This window comes from Talpa occidentalis, unplaced genomic scaffold (genome assembly GCF_014898055.3).
Source record: "Talpa occidentalis isolate TD23 unplaced genomic scaffold, MPIMG_talOcc4v2.1 talOcc4.14, whole genome shotgun sequence".
Lineage (NCBI taxonomy): Eukaryota > Metazoa > Chordata > Mammalia > Eulipotyphla > Talpidae > Talpa > Talpa occidentalis.
Genome location: NW_023601433.1, coordinates 13,555,876 through 13,577,719, shown reverse-complemented (window position 1 = coordinate 13,577,719; position 21,844 = coordinate 13,555,876). Strand labels below are relative to the sequence as shown.

Genomic DNA, 21,844 nt, shown 5'->3' with positions numbered 1-21,844 from the left:
ATTCACATTTTACTTTTTAACAAACTCTGCTAAAGTTAGGATCACTGGAGAGATCTGATGCCACTTAAAGGCTAAAATTCAAAATTCCTTGGGGGTGGCACTTTAAGACCCTGTGTAATGTAGAATAGCACTCCCTATCCAGTGTAGAATGTTCTCTCATCTGCACTGTGCAGTGGAGGGGCCACTAGCCTCATGGGGCTCTTAAGCACTTAAAATGTAACTGGTGGGACTAGAGAACTGAATTTTTCATTTTAATTTCAGTTTAAATTGCATGTGTAGCTAGTGGCTACTCTCTTGGGCAACACAGATCTAGTGTCTAGACCCCATCTAATTTCCCCACCTCTCTTTCGCCATCCCTTGCATTTCTGAAGTTCTAATTGTGTTTAATTTTTTAATGTTATAAATTACACTATGTTTTCTATGTACTCTATCCAACATGCCTACTACTTTCTCACCAGCTACCTGGCAACATTTGACTCACTCCTTAGGACTCTGTTCAGCTGTGTTCAAGTTGTGGGTCCTTTCCTCCCCAGTGAGAGCTTCCTCCTCCACGCTCCCCCTGCCCTCGGACATCAGCGCCCTGTGACTAGTGCTGAGCCTCCCCTTCACTCTCCTCCTATTGCTTTCAAGATAGAGATAGGATCTTTTTAGGTTTAAAATGTTCAAGTCTTAGCATATGATTGGTTCTCAGAATACCTGATTGCACCGGATGTTACAGTCCCTAGGAATGGGCATGGCATATCAACGTGACAATAAAGAGTTTCTCATGGCTGTAGGGGAAAGTGGGAATTAGGGATAATTAGAAGTAAAGTTCATTTCTGTGAGGGCTCTTTGAGAGAAACCATTTAGGTTTGCTTTATTTAGATGGAATATGAGCAGCATCAAGTTTGGAGCAAGGAGAACATCATGAAAGCGTAATTTCTGGGAAACGTATCTTGTAGCAAGCTGCAGGCTAGTTTGAGTAGAGCAGAGCATCATATCAGGGATGTCAGCTGCGAGACTGCCACAGTTGCAACCTGCAGCAGTGAGACACTGAACCAGGAAGGATTGGGCTCCCTGTCACCCAGGTTGCCAGGGCAGATATAACTGACAGTTGGGGCGACTTCTTTGTCTCTACTCACTCTGCAGACCCTCTTGAGGCTGTGGCCAAGCTCCCACAAGGTAGCAGCACTCCTCTGTGAGAAGGTTTCTTGCTGGGGAAATTCAGGTCTAGGCCCTCTCTTTGCTGACATCTGCATATGGGACTGCATTGGTGAAGTACGAGGAACCTATGTGAGATTGTCAAAGGAAAATTGAGTCAGACACCAAGAATTTTATAATAAGCAGTAAAAAAGGGTTGAAAAAAGTCTATATTAGAAAAATGAAAGATTTGGATAGCTTAAGAGATGATTGTTGGCATCATTCATTTCTAGGCAAAATGTATGCAGAGAATAGATTAACTTGTATCTACTCACGAAGGGGGCAGGGATATAGGAGGGATGGAAGACAATTAGAAGTTTAGGAGAAAATAAATGGAGAAGAAATGTAGTCAACAAGCATTGTTCATCGTTGAAGAAGGTGGTCCATAAAAGGGGGATGGAAAAATGTTTGCAGAAGTCTCTCCTTATCCTTGAAGGAGACGTCCCACGACCCCCGTGATGTCTGAAACCACAGAGAGTGTGGAACCCTGTGCTTTTGTCTCCTCTACTCAAAATACTTAGTGTGGTAGCTTAATTTATAAACTAGGTACATAAGGGATTAATAATATGAATAAAATAATATGATTGTAACAATAATATATTGTAATAAAATGTAGGTAAATGTGATCTCTCTCTCTCAAAATATTTTATGGTACATAATAGCTTCTGGCCCTGATTGGCTGTGGAGAGTGAAACTTCAGATAAGGTTATTATGTAGCTAGAGTCCTGTAGTGTGATTAAGTGAAATTTCTTCAAAATCAAGTTTACCTGTTTGTTTAAAGGCAAAGGAGAAAGACCCAATGGAAGGACAGAAAAAACAAAGGTGCTGAAGAGCTGAAAGAGATGGACCAGGACAAGAATAATTGAGTGCTTTGGAGAGGGGAGACTTGCCTTTCTCAGGACTGCTGGAACGGGGGACATGGTCCTGGAGAAACTTGAAAACTGAAGCAGGGAGGAGATAACACATCAGAGTGTGTTTGTGATAGGACGTAGGAAGAGAGGAGAGGGAGTATTGGATGAAATATGGCAGTTAAAACAAAATTAATTTGCTTTTTCCTATAGCCAACAAAATTAATGGAATACCCTCGGGAGGCGGAGGAGGAGGAGGCAGCAGCCCCAAAACTCCACTATTTGAAACTTACTCAGACTGGGACAGAGAAATCAAGAGGACCGGCGCTTCTGGGTGGAGAGTTTGTTCTATTAATGAGGGTTACATGATATCCACTTGGTAAGTCCATCTTCACCAATGTTGTTTCCAGCTGGGAATGTCTTAATAATAATCCAGCTCCACTGTCAGCAATAACTGTGAAGATATGGTTAATGGAATATTTGTTTTTAATAATGTTTTGTGACTATTTGGGGCCTTTAAACATGATCACAATATCAATATCCATTGAAAGAAATGGACAGTAATTCTTTGTTATTGTCAATAATGCATCCAGTGTTTGTTTGCATTTATTGCTTGTAAATGTGTTTTACAGACCTGTCACACATTGAGCCTGCGTGGTCTGGCACTTTCACTCTGCAATGGTCTCCTCCCACTTTCTTTCTACTTACTATTTATTTATTGGCAAAACCTGGTCATTTGTTCTCCAGAACTTTCCACACGCTAGGATAGCTGTGTCCCCATGGTATCTTTTAATGTTTTCGTCTGCCTCAGGTATTTTCCATAAAATGTCAGTTACCTCTAGAAGTTTAATGACTAGATTCCGCTTCCCAGTCTTGGCACAGATGCTTCATGAGGTTGCATCGTGTGTGCCTCCTGTTGCATCATCTGGGCCCTCAGCCTCAATCTGATGCTGACTGACCATGGGTCCAGCATTTAATCTATCCCATACAAAGTTCCCCTTTCATATAATCAGTTTAGTCACCAAAAAATGGTTTTCATCAGGAGGATCATTACCCAGATCCTTACTTCATTAAGAGTTGCTGTTGATGACATTCTGTCATTCATTGTTTTCTATCAGACTTTTCATCAACTCTTTAGTACCTGAAATACAGTTTATACAAGAAAGGTAGTATAAATGTTTACTTTTTCCCTTCATTTAACCAAGTTTAAGATTAATAAGCTAATTCCCTACACCCTCTCTCAAAATGATCAGAAAAATGGTTTTTAAATTGGTTTGTTTAATATCTTTTAGTGGTCTTGGTTTTTGGGAATACTTCATTTAAAGATCATTAAAGTCTTCACTGGTTCTTGCAAATAAACAGCATTTTTGAACAAAAACTGCTCTTAGATATCACTGGGTGGTCCAATACCAGGCGCTTCTAGGAGTATATTTCTGGGGCAAAGGTGCTTTGGAGCAATTAGCTTGAGCCTTCTGCCTCCCCTGGAATATAAACTTTGTGACCAGTGTGTTCTGCTACATTATTTGTTCAGGTCTGCTTCTATCTGCCTGCTTAGCCTGATGGAGGAAAGAAGAGAGCAAGAGGTTTTCTAGTGATACTTGTTGTGTGATTCATGCTAGAGTCTGAGTTTGAGGACTGGGACTGGAAAGGAGAGGAAGATAAAAAGGATGTAAAAACTTATTAGCATGTCTGTGGGTTGGGTTGGTTTGGTGTGCCTGGAATCTCTTTACCCAGTCACTATTAAGAGAACAAGATGGGTAGACTTTTCAGAAACGGCCTACATTTGATTAAAAGTCATTCTTGAAAATATTTCAAGTATTCTTTGGATTTTTCCCCTGCCATACATATAAATTGACCACATCACATATCTTAGACTAAGATATCAAGGATCATTAGTATCTTCCACTGTGCCCATCTGTGCCCACTAAGTAGGGGATACATATCTTAATTGTGAGTGGGGGCTACAGAGCACACTTATCCTGCCAAAGCATAGCACTCTTATGTTACAATTTGTTTTCCTCCCCTCCAGCCTTCCAGAATACTTTGTTGTGCCAAGTTCTTTAGCAGACCAAGACCTAAAGATATTTTCCCATTCTTTTGTCGGAAGAAGGATGCCAGTAAGTGATGTCTGTTAGAGATCAGTAATTCTGGTGTTTATTTCTTTTACCCAGTGAAGTGAAGGCTCTGCTTCTTTCCTAGCTCTGGTGCTGGAGCCACGCCAACGGCAGCGCTCTCGTGCGAATGGCCCTCATCAAGGACATGCTGCAGCAGAGGAAAATAGACCAAAGGTAATGAAGAAATGGTCGTTACGTCAGACATTTTTATCTGTCCTAAATATTTATAGTATCTAAATTTAAGTTATACTATTTTAATTCTTTGACTCATTAAACAATTGAGGATCTTACACTGCAGACATCTTGCCATACATGGCCTTTAACATACTTTCATAATGCAGTACGTCAGGATGGTTCAAGGCTTTCGTGTAGTTCAATGCATCTTATTTAACGTCTATAATAACTAGGATGGTGGTTTTAATTAGCCATCACAAACTGCGAAGGTTACCACGACCTCCATGGCATCAAAGTAGTAGGCAATTCCAGTCTTCTCAGGGCAGTAGCGTTCTGGGCCCTCTGCTCCTGATGCTTTCCTTCCTCCATGCCACTCTGCCTTCTAAGCCTATTGTCCTTTCTGCAGGCATAGTCTCTCTAAGACCATTTCTCTATATTCCCTTCCTAAAGAAATTCACTTGTAGCTGTGACTTTAATGACTACAGATTTTTATCTCCAGTCAAGTTCATGTCTTCCACATGTAAGGTCTCCAAGACCCTTGAAATTCATTATGTCCAAAATCAAACCCAAAGATATGGCTACCATACCCTCTCCCAGCCTGCTCTCAGGTGCCTAGGAGTTATGCTTGATGCCTTCCTCTTTGACTTCCCATCTCCATGTCCAACACATCATCAGATTCTGTTTCTTTACTTTTCAGAAATCTTACAGTCCATATGCTTCCACCCGTCTCCGCCCTACCACTGTGTTGCAGAGTGCCCTTGTTTCTCCGCATTGGGTCTCGTGCCACCCCTTGTCCTCCTCCTGGACTCCAGCCAGCCTGGACTTGCCCTGGTCTTTTCCAGTTCCTGATAAATATGGTCTTTTCTATCTCCTGATAAAGTAGCCATGTTCCTTCCTTCTGGCCTGCCTTTCTCATGCTTATCCACAAGTGCTCTCTGCCCCAGTACTGTGTCCTAGTACTCAGTCTTCAGATCTTACTTCAGACATCACTTCTTCCTTAAGATAAGCCTTCCCTATCGTAAGGGATATTTGCACAAATTAGATCAGACCTCAACTTACACATTCTCTTTGGCTGATTTTTTTCATAACCCTTATTTTGACTCTTAATTGTGTGGGTGTTACAGTTCAGTTATTGCCTGTCTTTCTTACTAGACTGTAAGCTCCGTGAAGTGAAGGGACTAAACCTGTTTTACACACCATTATATATTTAGCACAAAGGAGCGACCCATGACTAATTGAATAATTAGTCAATACTTAATTAGGTAAATGAAGAACAAAGAAACAGATCTTAGGAAACAGACTCAGAGAGTGCCTCAAAAATTGTTCATCATAGTCTATTATTGGTAGCACAGGATCTTAGGGTTTTTCCCACAGCACCTTAACTTAAGAAAATCACATATCCTGAAGCCAGTGTCTGTCAGGTGGCCTCAGATCACCCTTTCCAGAGAGGAAGAACTATAATTTATACAAGTCTGCATTCTCTGGCATATTTTAATTTCCTTTTAATCACTTTAGAAATGAACCCTAATGTGTCGTACTGCAAGCCTTGTTTTCAGTGACATAGTTGCTACTTAAGTGCTCTGTTAGGGGTGTTGCTGTTAAAGTGAAAATGGCAAAACTCTTTAGTGATGGTTCTAAAACCTTATGGCAGTTTGAATTATTTAAATTTTTTAAGCTAAGAATTATTTTAATTTCTTAAATACTCCATTCGTCATAATTGAGACAGATTCTCTTTGTTGTCCAACTTCATCTTGACCCCTTTTTTCCGCTTACTGACCTTTTCCAGCTTTCTGCAGCAGCCATGTTTGTGGCCTTTTCACTAGCTGTCTTTCTGCCTGGAACATTTGTCCCAGATCATTACAGGTCCCTGCTAACTTGGGTTAGCTTTAGTATCTTAAGGGAGGAGCCTTTTCTGACCATGTTACCCTACTCTCCTGCAGTCACTCAGTTCCATCACCCCTGGCATTCACCACGGCCTGTTCTCTCATTATGTATCCCCTGCCAAGAATGTAAACCCATGAAGGTGGAGACCCACTGTGTCTTGTTCAGCTCTCTAACCTCAACTCTTAAAGCGGTGACTTAGCTTACAGTAGCTGTTTAAAAGATACATGTGACTAAATGAATGGATTTTGTCTTTTTAGGATTTGTAATGCAGTAACTAAAAGTCATCCACAGAGAAGTGATGTTTACAAATTAGACTTGGATAAGACCTTGCCCAATATCCAAGAAATACAGGCGGCTTTTGTAAAACTTAAGCAACTGTGCGTTAATGGTAACTTCATTTTTATTTTTTATGCATATATATGTATATATAAAATGAATGGGAGAGCACAGCACTGTATGAGGCATGTGAGAAAAAGTGATATACCTTAGAAATACTGAAACAGATCAATTTTAAATAGAGATTCGTTGAAATATTTGCACAAATTATTGTATATCTAAAGTTCTTAGAAAATGAAGTTTAAACTGCTTTTCTTTTGGAAATAAAAATGAATCAGTTAATGGGGGCCTCCATGGTGGCGCAAGGGGTTAAGCACCACACTATGAAGCAATCCGCAGCCTCTGCAACATGAATTCGATCCTCGGCCAGCCAGAGAGGAACCCACATGGCGAGGCAGACCTCTCCTGTCTCGCCCGCGGTTCCCCTCAGCAGTGTATTTCAGTCAGTCTTGCCTGTTCTCTTCCCTGCTCTGTCTCTGGTGAATCCTCTCATCCCTCCCCCCACCCCCCCCGCCCTGTACCCCAGCTCTTGTATGCATAAATAAATGAGTCTTTTTTAAAAAAATGGATCAGTTAAGTCACCTTCAAATCATGAGGTATAATAGATAGTAATGTGTCTGCCCAAGGGAAAAAATGTTGCTACCTTGCGGATAGACTTACTAAGATTTTTATGCATATAGTTGTAATTTAAGATATACGACTTGACATGGATTTTTGAATAGAGCTGTGGTATAATCTTTGTGGCCTCAGAACAAATGCTTTTCATGTGTTCCATGTGCCCTGAAGGAATAACTCCTAGGGAAGTGTCTTTGGCACAAAGTGAGTCCCCCTTGATGTGTGTACAGAAAGACCCCCTAAGTCACCTGAGAGTCAGGAGACACGAACATGGATGCATGTCCTGGAAGGAGAGCTGGGAGAGTGTGGCAGTGGTAAAAACACAGAAACATGAATGGTTACCAGTTGTCTAGTGAATTCAAAGTGAGTGACGCCTGGGGTTTGTGAAGTGAGAGGCACCTTGAGATGGACCGGGACTCAACTGGGTAGCAAGTCACATGCCCTACGAGGAAGTTGCCCTCATTCCTGCATGGTCAGCATAAGGCCACATGAGGCAGCACTGGCAGAAAGGGAAGAGGAGAGAAGCAGTCAGGGCCAGAATCATCAAGGGGAAGTGGGGACCGGGCTAGGGGCGTTCTGAACTGAGTAGGAAGGTAGGGACTCACCAGCTCTTAGGAGGCAGAGGTGTTTGGATGCTCCAAGATTTCTTTGAAGGAGCCAAAAATATGATGGAGGCCTAGGGAATGCATTGGTTTTTATAGAATTGTAATTTACCTTAAATGTTTATATTATTAAATGAAAATGAATGGCACTTCCTTAAAGCCAGTTCTTAAGGAATATTTCACTCTCATGTTGATAATGTAAAATTAAGCTTTCAACACCCAAAAATGTGTGTTTGTATATACAGTGTTATATACTGATATATGGAATTACCATGTTTATTACAGAGCCTTTTGAAGAAACTGAGGAGAAATGGTTATCTTCACTAGAAAATACTCGATGGTTAGAATATGTAAGGTTTGTACAACTCCTTTCCTTCTTTTTTATTTATTTATTTATTTATTTATTTATTTATACAAGAACCAGGGTACAGGCCAGATTCGCGGGAGGATGAGAGGATTCACCAGAGACAGAGCGGGGAACAGAACAGGCAGACTGACGAAACACACTGCTGAGGGGAACAGCGGGCGCAACAGGAGAGGCCTGCCACACCATGTGGGACCCTCGCCGGCCAGCCGGGATCAAACCCGCACTGCAGAAGCTGCAGACAGCTTCACAGTGCTGCGCTCAACCACCTGCACCACCCGGGGAGGCCCCTCTTTTTTTTTTTTTTAATAATTCACAGGAGGTACAAAAATAGTATAGAGAGCCAGGTAGTCTTCAGTTTCCCCCAGTGGTAATATCTTACATAGCTAGAATATGCTGTCAAAATTAGGAAATTGTGGTTCAAGCTACAGGCCTTCCTCAGATTTCACCAGTTTGTATATATTTATCTGTGTGGGTGCATGTGTGCATGGTTCCGTACAGTTTAATCACATGTATGGAGCTGTGCTACCACCACCACAGTAGAGACAGAATTGCTTTATCACCACAGACTCCCTCATGCTCCTCTTTAGACTCGCCCCATCCCTGCTCCTGGCAACCTAATCTCTTCTCCCTCTGTAGTTTCATGATTTCAACAATATTGTGTAAATCAGCTCATCCTTTTTACAAAAGGTTAATGGATTTCCCTGATATAAAAATCAAAAGGTAATCTGTTGAAAATCATAAATACTGAAGAAATTCATAAAGGTTAAGAACACAAATACATAGAAAGTAAAATTAAATTTGCTTTATTTCACGTATTTTTTTACTTTTTCCTATTTTCATCTTTTTAAAATTTTTTCCAGCACAATCCCTAGTATCACTTTGATCTTTTCCCCCTCCTTGCTCCCTATTAACCTCAAAAGCCTCACTTCATTTAATGTCCACTAGTTTTTATAAGTATTTTGCTTTGTCAAATCATCTGCTATGAAAGCATTTGTTGTTGCTTTACTGGACATAATTCCCTCAAATTCCTTCCATTTTGCTGTAAAACTGGCAGCATTTTGTCTTTCCTTATGGCTAATATTCCGTAGTGTGATGTCAGGTACTTTTAAAAAAATACTTGTAGTGGAAATTTGATGTTTTTACAGTGTTTTTCTCTTTTCAGGACATTTCTTAAACATTCAGCAGAGCTTGTGTACACGCTGGAAAGCAGGCGCCTCTCTGTAGTCCTGCAAGGTAACTGATAACTGAAAACATGATCACATGCCAGCTTCACCATCTCTTATTTACTACACTATTACCTGACACACTGCAGAGTTTCCACATCTTCAGAGTCAAACAGTAGCACCAAGACTGCAAGCACAAGAACAGAAAAGAGATCAGTGTTCTCTCCGGTGTGATATCCTGTCCTCTTCCTTTTATTGTGGGGAGGGTGGGTCATAGCTCTAACTGGATTTGTACAAAGTATTGTCTTGACAGAGCATTCATTTACTCTTGTCTTTTTGATTCATACAAAGTTTAAATGCCTCTGGCTCATTCTAGATTGTGACTCTAAAGGAAGTTTGGTATCAGCAAATTGACTTGTATATACCAGTGGTGTGACTTTTTTCCAACGTTTATTAGTAAGAATAAACTGCAGTATAAAAATCATAAAAATCTTTCAGTTAAGGAAAAGGATAGTTGAATATGAAATAACTTTACAGCTAATGGAATTTCTGAGCTTACAGATAAAGTTAAATGAATCATGAACTAGCTACCTAATTTTATAATATACTGATATTGCATAGTAGGTAGTTCTACTATGCTACTGAAACTTCCAGGAGCATTTTTACCAAGTGTCAATTTAACTAATTTTAACTAGGTAAAAATATTTAAAACCCTTGTGGGGGGAAATACTAATAATGCAAGTAATATAATAATACAATTCCAAGTAATCCTTTCACTGAAGTGATCTGAGTGTATTTAACATGTGTGCAGAGACTAGTGACCAAGCAGTCTCTCCTGTAAACCAGTGAGTATTCCCATCCTGTTGCAAAGTTCCACTCGACACATTTCTTCATGCACTTGACCTCAGAAGAGGTACTGAGCCTATATTTACTAACACATTTTTTTTAGAATTTTTTTTAAGTTTATTGAGGTGTAATTTACATGCATATTTCAGTTATTTTTAGTAAATACAGAGTTCAGTTTTAGTAATTTTCCATCACCCCAAAAAGATTCCTGTGTCCAGTCCCAGGCAACACTAGCCTGCTTTCTGTCTCTCTGGGTTTGCTTTTTCTGCATATGCCATATAAATGGAATCAACATGTGCTCTTCTGCCTCTTCCCTCTCTCACTTAACATACATGTATTTGAGGGTCAGTCACGCAGCATATATCAGCAGTTTGTTCCTTTTTATTTTTGAATAGTGTTCTACTGTTTGTAAATACCTTTAATTTTTTTTTTATTCATTTCCTGTTGATGGACATTTGGGTTGTTTCTACTTTATGGCTATTATGAATTATTCTGTTGGGAACATTCAACAAAAAAAGGTCTTTGTGGGCACACATAGGTTTCTTGATTAGCTACTGAAATTGCTCAGTTACGTGGCAGATTTATGTTAACTTTATAAAAGAAACTGCCAGACTGTTTTCTAAGGTGGCTAGAACACATTTCCCTTTGTCTCAGAAATGTATGAGGATTTCTATCTCCACGTGGTCGCCAGTACTCTTCTTGCTGTCTCCAGGCTGTCATCACACTGGTGGTTGTGAAGCGTGGCGCTCATTGTGCTTTGTGTCTGTGTTTCTCCAGTGCCTTCATGTGCTCATTGCCAGTGGGTATTGTCTTTGGTGAAATAGCAAGTTTTTTGCCCATTCTTCTATTAGGTGGTTTGTCTTACAGAATTCTAAGAATTCTTGACCTATTCTGGGGACAAGTCCTTTATATTTTTACCTAATTAGCAAACATTTTCTCCTTTGTGATTTGTCTTTTTATTTGGTGACTTCTGAAGCACAGTTTTAAGATTTGTTATGAAGTCCAGTTTATCCATTATCTTCTGTATGTATCATGTTTTGGGTGTCATGTCTGAGAACTCTGCCTTATGCAAGGGTCATGAAGTGTCTCTCCTTTGTTTTATTTATTTATTTATTTATTTATTTATTTTATTTTATTTTTTTGTGGGACCCTCGCCGGTGGCCGGGGAACTAACCAGCGCTGCAGAGGCTACGGGCAGCCTCGCAGCCCAACACTCAACCACTTCGCCACCAGGGGAGGCCCTCTCCTTTGTTTTACTGAATAAGCGTTTTATAGTTGTAGTTCCTAACTTTCGATCTCTGACCCATTTTGAATGAATTTTTATGTGTGTTGCATTTCCTTATTGAATTGCCCCAACCCAGTTTATTGAAGAATCATTTCTCTATTGAATTGCCTTAGCATCTGTCAAAAATCAATTGACTGTAAATTAGAAGGGTTTATATTTAAACTCTTAGTTCTACCCCATTGATCTTTATGTCTCGCCTTATTCCACTGTCACACTTATCTTGAGTACTGTAGTTTTAAAATTGAGACGTGTATGTACTCAACTTTGTTTTCAAAATTGCTTTGGTTATTTTGGGTCCTTTGCCTTTCTCTGTGACTTTTATGATTAGCTTAAAAAGCCTACTGGAATTTTGATAGGAATATGTTGAACCTATAGATAAATTTGAGGAGTATGCCATGCCATCTTAGCAATTTTAAATCTGCCAGTTCATGAAATGAGCATCTATTTTATTTGGAGCGTCGTTTCATTTATCAGTAATGTTTTACAGTTTTTCTGTGTAAAAGCCTTACACTTACTAAAACTCTTAAGTATTTCATTTTTGATACTATTATTAATATGATTGATTTCTTAATTTCATTTTTACAGTTTTATTGTATACTCAAAATGTTATTATGTATGGAATTCTTGAGGCTTTTTCATTAGATCTAGTAGTTACTTTGTGGAGTCTTTAAAGATTTTTTTTTACACATAGGGTCACATTGTCTGCAAACATTCTTATTTTCTTTGCCTTTCCATTTTGCCTTTTATTTATTTTTCTTGTTTAATTCTCTGACTATAGCTTCTAGTATAATGTGTAATAGAAGTGGCAAGATCAGGCATCCTGGACTTGTTCCTGATCTTAGAAGGAAAGCATCCTATCTTTCACTAATAAGAATGGTGTTAGTCTTTTTTTAGAGATGCCACTTACAGTTTGAAGTTCTCACCATCATGGTTTGCTGAGAGTTTTTATCTGAAATGAATGTTGGATTTCTGTTACACAGATGTGTTTCTGCATCTAGTGGGATGATAGTATTATTTTTATACTTATTAATATGGTGTGTTTCATTCAGTGTCAGATGTTAAACTGACACTGTATTCTTGTATTCTGAAATAAATTCTCACATTCACGAGATAATTTGGTTTACTTATATTTTGTTGCTGACTTACACGTAATCATGAGGGCTATTGGACAGTAGTTTTCTTCTCATTTCTTTGGCTGGCTTTGATAGCAGGGTACCACTGACATCATTGAAAAGGACAACTATAATAGACAGACAGAAAATGGATGATACTGACAATCTCATTCCTCTCATCTACCTCTGAGTCACCATGTGGAGCTGTGGGTAGAAAGACTGTATTTACTATCCTTGACAAAGCAGAAATGGACTCTAGAAAGAGTTGTATCATGAACTATCAAAATGTGAGGAGTGCACTTCCTACTTTCTGTAAAATATTCATGTATAAAGGGCCATCTTCATTAAATTCTAATTATAGTTTAGTTGATCTTAAAAATCTATAATAGTTTAGAGTTGCTGGAATCCAGTGAAGCTTCCTAACATGGATTGTTTTGAAGGCAGCTTAGGCACAGAATACAGAATTGTTTACTTTTCCTTCCCTTTCAGCATTTTTCTATAGATTAATAATTTTCTTTCCATTTTATTGACAGAGGAAGAGGGAAGAGATTTGAGCTGCATTATAGCCTCTCTTGTGCAAGTGATGCTGGATCCCTATTTTAGGACAATTACTGGATTCCAGAGTCTGATACAGAAGGAGTGGGTCATGGCAGGATATCAGTTCCTAGACAGATGCAACCACTTAAAGAGATCGGAGAAAGAGGTAACAAAAAATCTTAACATTTATTATCAATCTTTAAGTATATTCAAGTTAAAATTCATGTCATTATGTGAAGGGATGTTACATCTTAAAGAGGAGGCCTCCCTGGTGGCACAGGGGTTAAAGACAGTGCTATTAAGCTACTGCCAGCCACTCCAGCACAAGATCGATCCCTGGGTGGCCAGGGAGCTACCTACATGGTGCAGCAGACCTCTCCTGTCTTGCCCACTGCTCCCCTCAGCAGTGTATTTCAGTCAGTCTGCCTGTTCTGCTCCCCACTCACTCTGGTGAATACTCTCATTCCCCGCACCTTTGGCTTATACCCCAGTTCTTGTATGCATAAATAAATAATAAATCTTTAAAAAAAAAAAAGTCTGAAAGACTAGGAGGCTCTGTAAAGTATGAATTTAGTACACCCTAGCTGCCTTAGTCTAAGACTAACTAGTGATTAGAGTCCAAACTGGTGTTTAATATCATTATAACTATAGGGGTGAAATTCTAAAAAAATTTTCTATTGAATTTCTCTAAATAGAAAGCTCATTAAAAAAAAGGTTGCATTAACTCTTCTGCAAAGTAGATTGAGCACATTAGATACTTCGAAAAATCTGTTTTGGAGTGCTACATTTTCTTAAAATGGAGTGCATGGTGTAAGATGAGAAAGTTTGAGAAGGAGATCTCTGATAGCTTTGGATCTAGTGCCCCCTTGGGTCCATAGGTGACTGGGAAAGGCACTGCTGTTATCTTAGGAAGAGGTCCATTTCAGAGAGCACAGTTTGACTTGTCTTTCATGTTTAATAACAAATTGTATTAGTCGAGAAAATCTCAACAGTGAAATACTTCACTTTTAGTGCTGGGACTCACTCCTTGAGATGCACTGGGCAAGAGGCAGTGGCTGTCAGTTGCTTTGCTTGGGATTCATCATGTGACTGAGAGGCTGATGCCAGCAGCTTTCTGAAACAGGAAGTTTTCTGAACCTACAGGGCCAACCAAAAACTAATTATACATTTGGTTTTTGGGTTGAGTTTTTTTAGTTTTTCTTTCCTTAAATGTTCTAAGTGACTGTTTTCAGGATAGGTTTAAATATATATTTTACTCTGCCCCATCCATGGAGACAACCTGCCTGCCTGATTACCTCACCATTTCAACTTGGTGTGCTCACTATGGAGTTGTGATATTTCTCATGGTCAAACAGATTTCTTAGGTTGATGTAAGTGATGTTTAATCTACTCACTTACCTTAGCTCATGTTAGGAGCTAAGAGTTTTAGGCTTAGATGGCCTCTCTCTCCTTAACAACAGACATAAATTTGGTAGTAAATGTGAACAACTCAAGGATCACATTAAATAATTCTGGTTTCTCAATTCCACTCCTAGGTATTTACCCAAATGACACAGAAACATTAATTCCAAAGGGCACCTGCACCCCTGTGTTTATAGCAGCACTATTTACAATAGCTAAGATTGGGAAACAACCCAAATGCCCAAAAATAGATGACTGGATCAAGAAGATGTGGTCCATATATACCATGGAATATTACTCAGCATTCAAAAAAGATAAACACATGCAGTTTGCAGCAACATGGATGGAGCTAGAAGGGATCATGCTCAGCGAAATAAGTCAGAAAGAAAAATGCCAGATGGTCTCACTCATAGCAGGAATTTAGGAAACCTAAATAAGGGACCAGGAGAAAGACTAATTATAATAAAGTAAAAATCAAAATCAACAAGTAACTATAAGCCAGAGACATGCTACGGCGGGGGGAGGAGGAAATAGGATCAAAACAAGGGTGGTGGGAATCGTATGGGGACTATAACCAAGATGAAAATGCATACATTGTGCAAAAATGAAAAATGATGTTAAAAAATATGTACAATTTAAAAAATAATTTTTTAAAAAATAAGTAATCCCGCTTTCTGTTTCTATTTGCCAGTCTCCCTTGTTTTTACTATTCTTGGACACCACGTGGCAGCTGTTAGAACAACATCCTGCAGCTTTTGAGTTCTCAGAGACCTACCTGGCCGTGCTCTATGACAGCACCCGCATCTCGCTCTTCGGTACCTTCCTTTTCAACTCTCCTCACCAGCGGGTGAAGCAAAGCACAGTAAGTGACATTGTGGTCATAGCTACTTATTTAACTACTTTACTGAGATACTATTGAAGTACAGATAGCTATGTGTTTAAAATATATATTTAAAACAATATATAATCTAAAACAATTGTCACAGTCACTGAGTAAATTAGAGACGTAGACATCTAAGAACTCATGAATGAGCATTTTATGGTTTGTCTCCATTATACATTGTTCATAATAAGCCAGTTTAAAAACCAAATGATTTTAACCACCTCAAGTGTTTTGTTTCTGTATTTATGTTTTCACACTAGGGCTGTGGGGATAGTTATGCACACGGTTTGAGCCTTCAGAGGTGACATGAGGCTAGGATATCCTAAAGCCTGTAAGGGTTTGGTGTAAAACCTGGGCACATGGGCCTGGGTCCTAGGGGCAGCGGTGCCTTCAGGCACCTGAGTGCAGGACTCTGGAGACTGAGAGCCACCTGCTCCTCACCCTTGCTCTTGATTGCATTCTGGCCACGCCCATGTGTGGTTACAAATAAATTCCTAACTGGAATAAAAGTAAGTGTATCATTTGCTTTTGTGCTCTAATGCCGTATTTTTTAATTTGGCTTTTTTCAAAAGCTTTTTCTGGCAAATACACTACCCCTGCTCCCCCCTTGGTATTTTCATATTCATGATTTGATGTAATAGCTGACTGGAGGCCCAGAGGCACTTCATTTTCTCATGGGGAACTGCCCTTCCCCTCCCACACAGCCAGAGGCCTGTCTCCCTTCTGAGGGAGATAGTGATCAGATACTGTTTGGGAAAATCCACTCTTCTTTGGAGATAAGTATTTTTAGTTTTTACATTTAGAAAAACAGACTGCTTCCTAAGGTCCATTAAAATATGTTAGGGTTTATGTTTTACTAGATTTCAGCTCTTAAAATAGTATTTTCTAAAGTAGATGAATTATTATCCATGCATTTATATGAGGAAATTTCAAATAACACAAAATGTTAATTATATTTGGGGTCCATTTAATGAGTTTTACTTGGAAGTTTCGTAAAGGGCCCTGTGGGGCACCTTGCCCATCACCTGCGGGGCCTGCACCAGCAGCACAGCCTGGGTGGTGCCTGACTGCCATGGAACGAGTGAAGACTCCTGGCTTGTAGTCTAACCTTGCCTAGCCCTTGCCTTTTCCCCCTAATTTCCAAAGAGATTCTTATATTTTTGTAGAAAATTTGGAAAATTCTGAAGGTACAGAGCAGAAAATAAGAAATCAGTTATTTCCCACCGTCCAGAGACTAAGGATTCAGGGATATTTCCTCCAGAGAACAAATCTGTATGGGAGCTTGCTTTTGTCACCCAACCAAGATGAGGCTCCTTCACCACATCATTAAGTGTGACAGAATAGTTGAGAGGTGCACATTTCCCCCTCCACAGCAACATCAACTGCCTCCCGCAGAGCTGTGCTACTTGGCTTTGCTGTTGGGGGAAACCCAGCCACCAGGCGGCAGGTGGCCAGAGCAGGGCTGGAGGTGGGTTCCTGGAGCAAGGGGCCCAGGACCTGGGACCTACTATCTCGGTGTAGGGTCCTGGGACCTACTATCTCTCTCAGAAGGGAGACAGGTCTCTGGCTGTGTGGGAGGGGAAGGGCAGTTCCCCATGAGAAAATGAAGTGCCTCTGGGCCTCCAATCGGTTATTATATCAAACCCACAGAGGTGTGGATTCCCGCTGCCTGCTTCTGAGCCGTGCTACAGATACTTAGTCGCTGGGCAAGTGAAATGTAGCCACGCACTTGGAAAATGAAGGGGTAAGCTAGAAGACGGTGCTGTCCATCCACACATCGTTTTGTTCATCCACTTACATTTTCACACACAGCAGGTAGTTGCTTAAATGTATGATCATGTGCTTTAAAAATTAAATTACTGCAATTATAAAAATAACTGACACATTGAAGACATTGTGGTATCACTTAGTGAAATCTTACTTCTGGTAACACCACACCCATGGCCCACGGCTCCAAGAGCATCTTCTCTCGGAGTGAGACACGCTGCTGTAGTGGGCCTGGGTGCTCTAGATCAGAACTGTGATGTGTAATGATGAACAGTTCATCCAGAAAGGAGAGTGGGGAGAGGACTTACAAGAGAAAATCTTTAGTTCAACATCATTTCACATACACTTGTCTATTTTATTTTGCAGGAATTTGCTATAAGCAAAAATATCCAGTTGGGTGATGAAAAGGGCTTAAAATTCCCCTCGGTTTGGGACTGGTCTCTTCAGTTCACAGCAAAGGATCGCACCCTTTTCCATAACCCCCTGTACATTGGGAAGAGTACGCCTTGTGTGCAAAACGGTTCTGTGAAATCTTTCAAATGGACAAAGGTAAATTACAAAAATACACTAACCATAAAAACCTGGTATTTGTTCACATACAACCAAAGACATCTTTTACAGAACACGGTGTTAAAAGTCACTTTCCATGCCAGCACTGCTAGTGCAGGTCTTGAGCATCATTTACTCTCTAACTGAAATGACTGTGCCTTGACATCTTGGTGACTGACGCCCACAGAACCCTGGTTAGCATCTGAGAATCAGCAGGGTGCAGCTCTGAGCCTGGGAACTCTGATCCTAGAATCCATGAGCTCTGCCTTTTCCTTTTCCTAGTGAATTCTAGATGTTTCCCTAACCCAGAAGTCTCAGAAATTTGCACTTAAGCAAATGCATGGGTAGGACGTATCACCTTCCCACCAGTCTCAATAAGTACAGCTTTGGGGAGGGGCTGGATGAAATCTCATAAAAAGGAAGGAGCAAAAATGTCCAATTTTCCTAATGCTAAGTTTATTCTTGCTGTTGGACCTTCTCATCTAGAAAGGGAAGCTTTAGGAAAATAATGCTAACATCTCTCTTCTGTACAGAAAAGCTACAGCTCCACATTGCGAGGAATGCCAGCTTCCTTCAAGAATGGAATCATCAATGACCAAGAGTTACTTCCAAGGAGAAATTCATTGATATTAAAGGCGAAGCCAGAGCCTCCTCAGCAAGCCAACAGCCAGAGCAGGGGTGTGGAAGAGTATTTTCAAGAATGGTTTTCCAAGCCAGTTGACCTGCACGGTGTCCTGCTGCCACATCTCTCCGGAACACACATAAAGCTGTGGAAACTGTGCTACTTCCGCTGGGTGCCCGAGGCTCAGATCAACCTCGGGGGCTTCATCACTGCCTTCCACAAGCTCTCCCTGCTGGCCGACGAGGTGGACATGCTCAGCAGGACGCTGCGGCAGCCCGGGGCCAGCCCCGTGGAAGCCTGCTCCCCGGAGCTGGACCAGAGTAGGATGTACTTCCGGGCCAGCAGCCCACCTCAGACCCCGGGGACACCCGAGTTCCTCTCCTCCTCATTCCCCTTTTCTCCCGTAGGCAATCTCTGCAGACGAAGCATTTTAGGAACACCGTTAAGCAAATTTTTAAGTGGGGCCAAAATATGGTTATCTACCGAGACCCTAGCCAACGAAGACTAAAATCACTGTTTTCTGAACATTCGAGAAAAGCTATGAACTTTTCCTCTGGATTAAATTGCTGACATAGGCATTTGAAACTTAATTTTATACATTAAGAATAACAGTTGAAATTTGCACTAATATTTTAAAACATGCTGAGTAATGCTTCCTGTACAATTTTTTTTTTTAAAGATAGATAAATCTTGTTTTTTTATGTCCTCTTGTCATTTTCAGGTCTGGCTCACTTTTAGGTGAGTTACAGGCAGACTTTTCCCACTTTTTAGTACTGTGAGCAAGCTAGTCAGGTTATGTCTGCAACATTTATTTTGTCTGCATCCATTTTTCCTGCCACCTACTAAATGTTCTCTGATCTTTGGCCATATTGGCAATGCAAGATGCAGCAGGAAAGTTAAGAAATTAGTGCTTAGAATATTTTCAAGACACAGCCAGTAGCCCCCCTCAACAGGCATTAGTAGGTGTTCATGTATTTTTCTGGTCATTTTCTATTCCTTCTAAATGAACTCACCAGGGGTTCAGTGTCCAAGGCCCTAATTTATTTTAGATCACTGTATTTGGGACCGTAGATCACTGTGTTTTAAAATCATGAGTTTGCTTTTAACTTCTTAGGACTAATGTTAAAATGATATGCACTGTTAACTTTTAAAGCATTTGCTGTAGATAATGTAATTAAACTTAGAAGTGCCTTTGACATTGATATAAGGTATAAATACCACAGGAAAATATGTCTTTAAAGTTAACTTGTTCAAGTCCCACTGTATATTGGAAAGAGACTGTTCACGCTAATCTTCACACCAATAGCCAGGAATCCCCTCAGTCACATTTCCCACCCCACAATCCCAAGGGGTGTGAGGGTTAGATGCTGCTTCTGTCCAGAGCAGTTGGAGTTAAGTGCTGTCTACACCAAACCCACCCCCAAAATAGAGGGCTTTCCCATCAATATTTCCAGTGTGCTGAAGTGTCCTTGGCACTGTCCCTTGGAAATAATAACTACTAATGGGGTCACAAGTCAGGTGACCTGCACAGATGTCCCTCTGCCCTCAGACAAAGCTCTTAATTCTTAGAGAAATAAAATGCACTTCTGTCAAAATACTGCTGTTTTAATAGATGAAAAAAAGCCTCACCCCACCCCCAGCTTTTGACAGCAATATTAATTGACTGAGAAGCAAGCAAAGGTGTATTCTTGGCCTAAAATGCCCTTGCTTTCAAACAGCGTGACAAGAGCCTCGCCAGAGCTTCAGGGTCAGCATTTAAGCTTACTGTGGTGGTGACATTACCACCAGTTCCCCACACCCCTCAACCCCAGGTACACCCCATTTCCTGTTCAAAAGATGGATGTTTTCAAATTTGGCTATTAGAATTTCTTAAATTGACATCTTAAGCTTTAAAAACATTTTATATTAAAATGTCTAGTTGCCTTATTTCCTTTTCAAAAACAAGTTTTTTTTTCAAAAATTACCTTTTATGTCATGAATAGCCATTTCTATTTGAATTTATTTGCCTTTTAAAAATTGATAGTCTATATTTAAAGGGATATTATCTTAGAAAATTGTGCATATCTTGTGCATAAACCCAAAGTTTTTGCCAACTTGTTGCCTAGAAAATAAGGGCTTTGTTCAGTTTATATAAACAGCATTTTTGCCATTAAACATTTTTATAATCCTTGATTGGAAGCCAGTGCCCTTAAAACACCACAGCCTATCATGCCGTCGAGAGTGGAGTAATTCTCCCCTTTTTTATTAAGCTTCTTTATTCTTACAAATTAATCTAAATTTGATACTTTGGGGGAGGGCTGATCATTTAATTCTCTTCCTTAACACATTTATTTCAACTTTTTTAGCGACTTCTTTTGTTAATTTACAAGGTAAAGATTAGGTACTATTAATACTGTTTTAAAATAGAAAATGCATATTTTTATATGATAATCAAATGTAGTACAGTTTTTCATTTTATTTTTGCTGGACAGTTGTTATAGCATGATTATTGTGCCACAATTGATTGTGCATAATATGAAAAACAACTATAACAGCCTTAAATCCTAGCCATCGCAAAGCTGCTTGGTACCTCTGCCAGCAGAAAGGATGTTTTGGCGATGAAGTCCCAAGTGTGGGTGCAGACGTGGAACCAAAGAGCTGAACACTCAATGCCCCCAGCCCTGCGGCGAAGCCTTTGCTGATCAATGCCACCCAGATGTCAGCCAGCTGCAGACTTCCAGTACTGAACTCAAAAGTGACAATGTTTTGCTGTTATTTTATGATGGAAACCAATTTTAAAACCAAAAATGTCTACTTTTTAAAGAAAAGTACATTAATTTGTGCTAAAAGAGGGCAAACACTTCACTGTATCCTTCAACAAAATCTGCTCCAGCAGTAACCTCAAGTAGTTAAAAACTTGATTTTGGGGAAAAACTAAAACCTTGTGCCTAAAATTGATTATGACTTGACTGCAAGTAGGATGAGCAGGAAGCTGAGAGATCTTGTTCAACAGTAATGAATGTGAAGGAAATTCTGGTTGCTGAATAAAATTTCCACAAAGTGTTTGTTGTAGTTATCAATGCAAAAATCACCTACCAGAACATAGAACAGCTGAATGTACATAAATCCAAGAATCTACTTCCAGTATACTTATTGGAAACTGTGTGTACTACTTTTATAAAAAACCTGCAGATCATCTCATTTGGGTGTCAGTAAGTCTAATAAAACAGATCACATCCAACCCCTAAAATGACCACAAAGGTTTTGACCTTTAAAAAGTTCATTACTTGGGCCTCCCTGGTGGTGCAGCGGTTGAGCGCTGGGCTGCGAGGCTACCCACAGCCTCTGTAGCGCAGGTTCAATCTCCGGCCACCAGGCAAGGGTCCCACATGGTGCGTAGACATCCTGCGGCGCCCGCTGCTCCCCTCAGCAGTGTACTTCGTCAGTCTGCCTGCCTGTTCTGCTCCCTGCTCTGGCTCTGGTGAATTCTCTCACCCTCCCGCACTTCTGACTGTGCCAAGTGCTTGTATAAATAAAGAAATAAATCTTAAAAAAAAAAAAAAAGTTCATTACTTGCCTTG

General features: G+C 40.1%; 1 protein-coding gene across 1 annotated transcript in view; it reads left to right on the top strand.

Moving 5' to 3' along the window:
* Positions 1-21,799, top strand: part of MTMR10 (myotubularin related protein 10) — a 45,018-nt gene extending 23,219 nt beyond the window's left edge. Inside the window, exons 7-16 of the mRNA XM_037510104.2 lie at positions 2,241-2,406; positions 4,057-4,144; positions 4,227-4,315; positions 6,457-6,587; positions 8,038-8,107; positions 9,282-9,352; positions 13,059-13,228; positions 15,155-15,325; positions 17,480-17,662; positions 18,196-21,799. Of these exons, the coding sequence (XP_037366001.1) occupies positions 2,241-2,406; positions 4,057-4,144; positions 4,227-4,315; positions 6,457-6,587; positions 8,038-8,107; positions 9,282-9,352; positions 13,059-13,228; positions 15,155-15,325; positions 17,480-17,662; positions 18,196-18,792 (1,736 nt within the window). The 3' untranslated portion in view covers positions 18,793-21,799. The remainder of the gene's footprint in view (positions 1-2,240; positions 2,407-4,056; positions 4,145-4,226; positions 4,316-6,456; positions 6,588-8,037; positions 8,108-9,281; positions 9,353-13,058; positions 13,229-15,154; positions 15,326-17,479; positions 17,663-18,195) is intronic.
* The last annotated feature ends 45 nt before the right edge of the window (positions 21,800-21,844 follow it).